General features: G+C 46.5%; 1 protein-coding gene across 1 annotated transcript; it reads right to left on the reverse strand.

Annotated features, from left to right (window-relative positions):
- Positions 1–1,044: 1,044 nt before the first annotated feature.
- On the reverse strand, positions 1,045–3,162 carry LOC105034593 (tubulin beta-2 chain). Its single transcript, XM_010909803.4, has 3 exons — positions 2,698–3,162; positions 2,077–2,346; positions 1,045–1,978 (listed from the first exon to the last, which is right to left on the reverse strand). The coding sequence occupies exons 1-3, from the start codon at positions 3,089–3,091 to the stop codon at positions 1,299–1,301; spliced, it is 1,344 nt and encodes a 447-aa protein (XP_010908105.1). The 5' UTR covers positions 3,092–3,162; the 3' UTR covers positions 1,045–1,298.
- Between the last annotated feature and the right edge of the window lie 218 nt (positions 3,163–3,380).

The raw sequence follows: 3,380 nt of genomic DNA on the forward strand, positions 1-3,380 counted from the left end.
CGGACGATGCAAGACATGTATGTTCAGAATGCCTGCACCAGATGTTCAATTCTGTTCAATCCATTGCAAGGTAAGTAGAACCCCAATCTATTCTATGATGCCAGATTTTCAGATCGATGCGGTCTTTAGAACTTCAGACTGCATCTTCTCAACTAACTTTGCATGATGTTGCTATAATTATATTTTTCTTTTGCTTATGTAAATTTAGGTGAAGGAAGCTTTGTCCAGACCATTAACATCAGATAGCAATTTTCCAGCACCATCATCATCAGAATCAAGACCAACAACATCAGATAGCAATTTTCCAGCACCATCATCATCAGAATCAAGACCAACAACATCTGATAGTAATTTTCCAGCACCATCAGAAAATAATTCTCCGACATCAAGCAACGAGATTAAACCTGTACCACGCCAGAAGCCAAGAAAGCAAAAAAAGCCCTCTAAATCACCACTTATGTGATGGTGTAACAAGTTAGAGATCTTGATAGCATTATGTTTTATATGAAAAAAAAAAAAAAAGAGAAAAAGAATAGCATTATGTTTAATAAACTTTGCCCCTAAAATAATTAAGAATACATACATATGATATGCTTGGAGACGTCTTGTCTATATTGTTCAATTTTGCCTATTTTATTTTTGTAATTTCACATTTCTTTATTTATCAGTAATTAGCAATAATTCGTATTTGATTACGAAGACAGGATTGCTCGAGATTTTTTTTTTTTTTTTTTTTTAATGCATGAAGTTTTCCTCCTATGCAAATCACTCACTCATCAAGTGCGTCGATTTGCTTGTTCATAGTGACATCCTTGTTCTCCAGCTCCATGTACCACACAATTATAGGAATAGGGGAGAAGAACCGGCTTCCTCAATGTGAAACGAGTGATCCAAAACGGGAATGAACCATTCTGCAGCGCCCTTCAAGCTTAGAAACGCATGTCTAGCTAAAGGTTGTCAGGTACTCAGTGACATGATCAAAAATTCAAACATCCAAGAGATGATCATAGGGATAGCAAAAAACAAAATCCAGGACTCCCAATATACAACATCATCTAGCTTATTCAACACCAATATTCTAATATCACAGTCAACTTCTGGAGATCAATCCAAGAAACTAAAGCTCTTGCAATTGGATATTGCATCAAAATACATGAAGAACCCCCTACAGAACAACCACATAGCACAAGCGTAGAACAGACCTCAAAAACCCAAAACATATGAAATGCCAGAACTACAACTATGGAAGAGAGCACGCAGCAAAAGAGGAAGCAACATGGTGCCAAATGATAGACAAATCAAGCCTCCTGAAGATCCACCTCCTCCTCATCCTCATAATCACCCTCCTCATCCGCCGTCGCATCCTGGTACTGCTGGTACTCCGACACCAAATCGTTCATGTTGCTCTCCGCCTCGGTGAACTCCATCTCATCCATGCCTTCTCCCGTGTACCAATGCAAGAAGGCCTTCCTCCTGAACATGGCGGTGAACTGCTCGCTGACACGGCGGAACATCTCCTGTATCGACGTCGAGTTCCCGATGAACGTCGACGCCATTTTGAGACCGGTCGGGGGGATGTCGCACACCGTGGACTTGACATTGTTGGGGATCCACTCCACGAAGTAGGATGAGTTCTTGTTCTGCACATTGATCATCTGTTCATCCACCTCCTTGGTGCTCATCTTACCGCGAAACATGGCGGAGGCCGTGAGGTAGCGGCCATGGCGCGGGTCGGCGGCGCACATCATGTTCTTGGCGTCCCACATCTGCTGGGTGAGCTCGGGGACCGTGAGGGCACGGTACTGCTGCGATCCGCGGGAGGTTAGAGGAGCGAACCCCACCATAAAGAAGTGGAGTCGGGGGAAGGGAATGAGGTTGACGGCAAGCTTTCGCAGGTCGGAGTTGAGCTGCCCAGGGAAGCGAAGGCAGCAAGTAACGCCGCTCATGGTAGCAGAGATGAGGTGGTTCAGGTCACCAACTGACGACGATTAAGTTCATTAAAGTTAGAGAAAAAGGAATTATTTTTCTGAAGGATGGGAATGGAGAGGCAATTTGGGGAAGAGATATTCTTCTTACAGCTGGGAGTGGTGAGCTTTAGGGTCCTGAAACAGATATCGTAGAGGGCTTCGTTGTCGAGCACCATGCACTCGTCGGCGTTCTCCACCAGCTGGTGGACGGAGAGGGTGGCATTGTAAGGCTCGACAACGGTGTCGGAGACCTTCGGCGAGGGGAAGACGGAGAAAGTGAGCATCATGCGATCTGGGTACTCTTCTCTGATCTTGGAAATGAGGAGGGTGCCCATGCCTGAACCGGTTCCACCTCCCAAGGAATGGCAAACCTGGAACCCTGTAAGAAATCAAGTAGGAAAAAAAAATAAGGGAAATTTGTTGATCTGGATCTATACTAAGAGCTTGATATAGCAAACTACAATAATTTCAAAACTAAATCCCAAGTAGATAGAATTCTTCTTTGCCATCAGAACACTCAATACATAACACTAAAATTAGATGGACGCATCGGAAGAGTGAGATGCCAAGATTTTACTCAAATGAAGTCAAATTATATTAAAGGGGCTGCCCAGCACTCTGTTGAACAATACTACGTAGATTAATAATTTAGAAACGTCCGCATTTTTCTATATGTCCACAGCCCAAAAAAATGGGGAAATAGAGTATAAAAGTAAAGAAAAGAAATCACCTTGCAAGCAATCACAGTTCTCGGCCTCCTTGCGGACAACATCGAGGACCGAGTCGATGAGCTCGGCGCCCTCGGTGTAGTGGCCCTTGGCCCAGTTGTTGCCGGCGCCGGACTGGCCGAAGACGAAGTTGTCCGGGCGGAAGATCTGGCCGTAGGGGCCGGATCGGACGCTGTCCATGGTGCCGGGCTCGAGGTCCATGAGGACGGCCCGGGGGACGAAGCGGCCGCAACTGGCCTCATTGTAGTAGACGTTGACGCGCTCGAGCTGGAGATCCGAGTCGCCGAGGTAGCGGCCGGTGGCGTCGATGCCGTGCTCCGTGCACACCACCTCCCAGAACTTGGCCCCGATCTGGTTGCCGCACTGGCCGCCCTGGATGTGGAGGATCTCACGCATCTTGATGGAGATCGGACGGGCGGTGGCGGTGGAGGTAGTAGGAGTTCTGTCAATGACAAGGGGAGTGAGAGGGGGAGAGGCTTTATATAATTGGGGGAGAGATGACGGTTGTCTTCTGCCGTTTGGTGGGCGTGAGGGGAGAGATAGGGTTTTCTTGACGGAGAGAGGAACGGGCGTCTGGTTTTAGGGGGATTCGAATTTTGAAATGGAATCCGGGGGCCGCACGGGGACCATCAGGAAACCTAATTATTTATCGAAAATAATTTTAAAGCATCTCAAGCAAAAATAG

This window comes from Elaeis guineensis, chromosome 4, assembly GCF_000442705.2.
Source record: "Elaeis guineensis isolate ETL-2024a chromosome 4, EG11, whole genome shotgun sequence".
NCBI lineage: Eukaryota > Viridiplantae > Streptophyta > Magnoliopsida > Arecales > Arecaceae > Elaeis > Elaeis guineensis.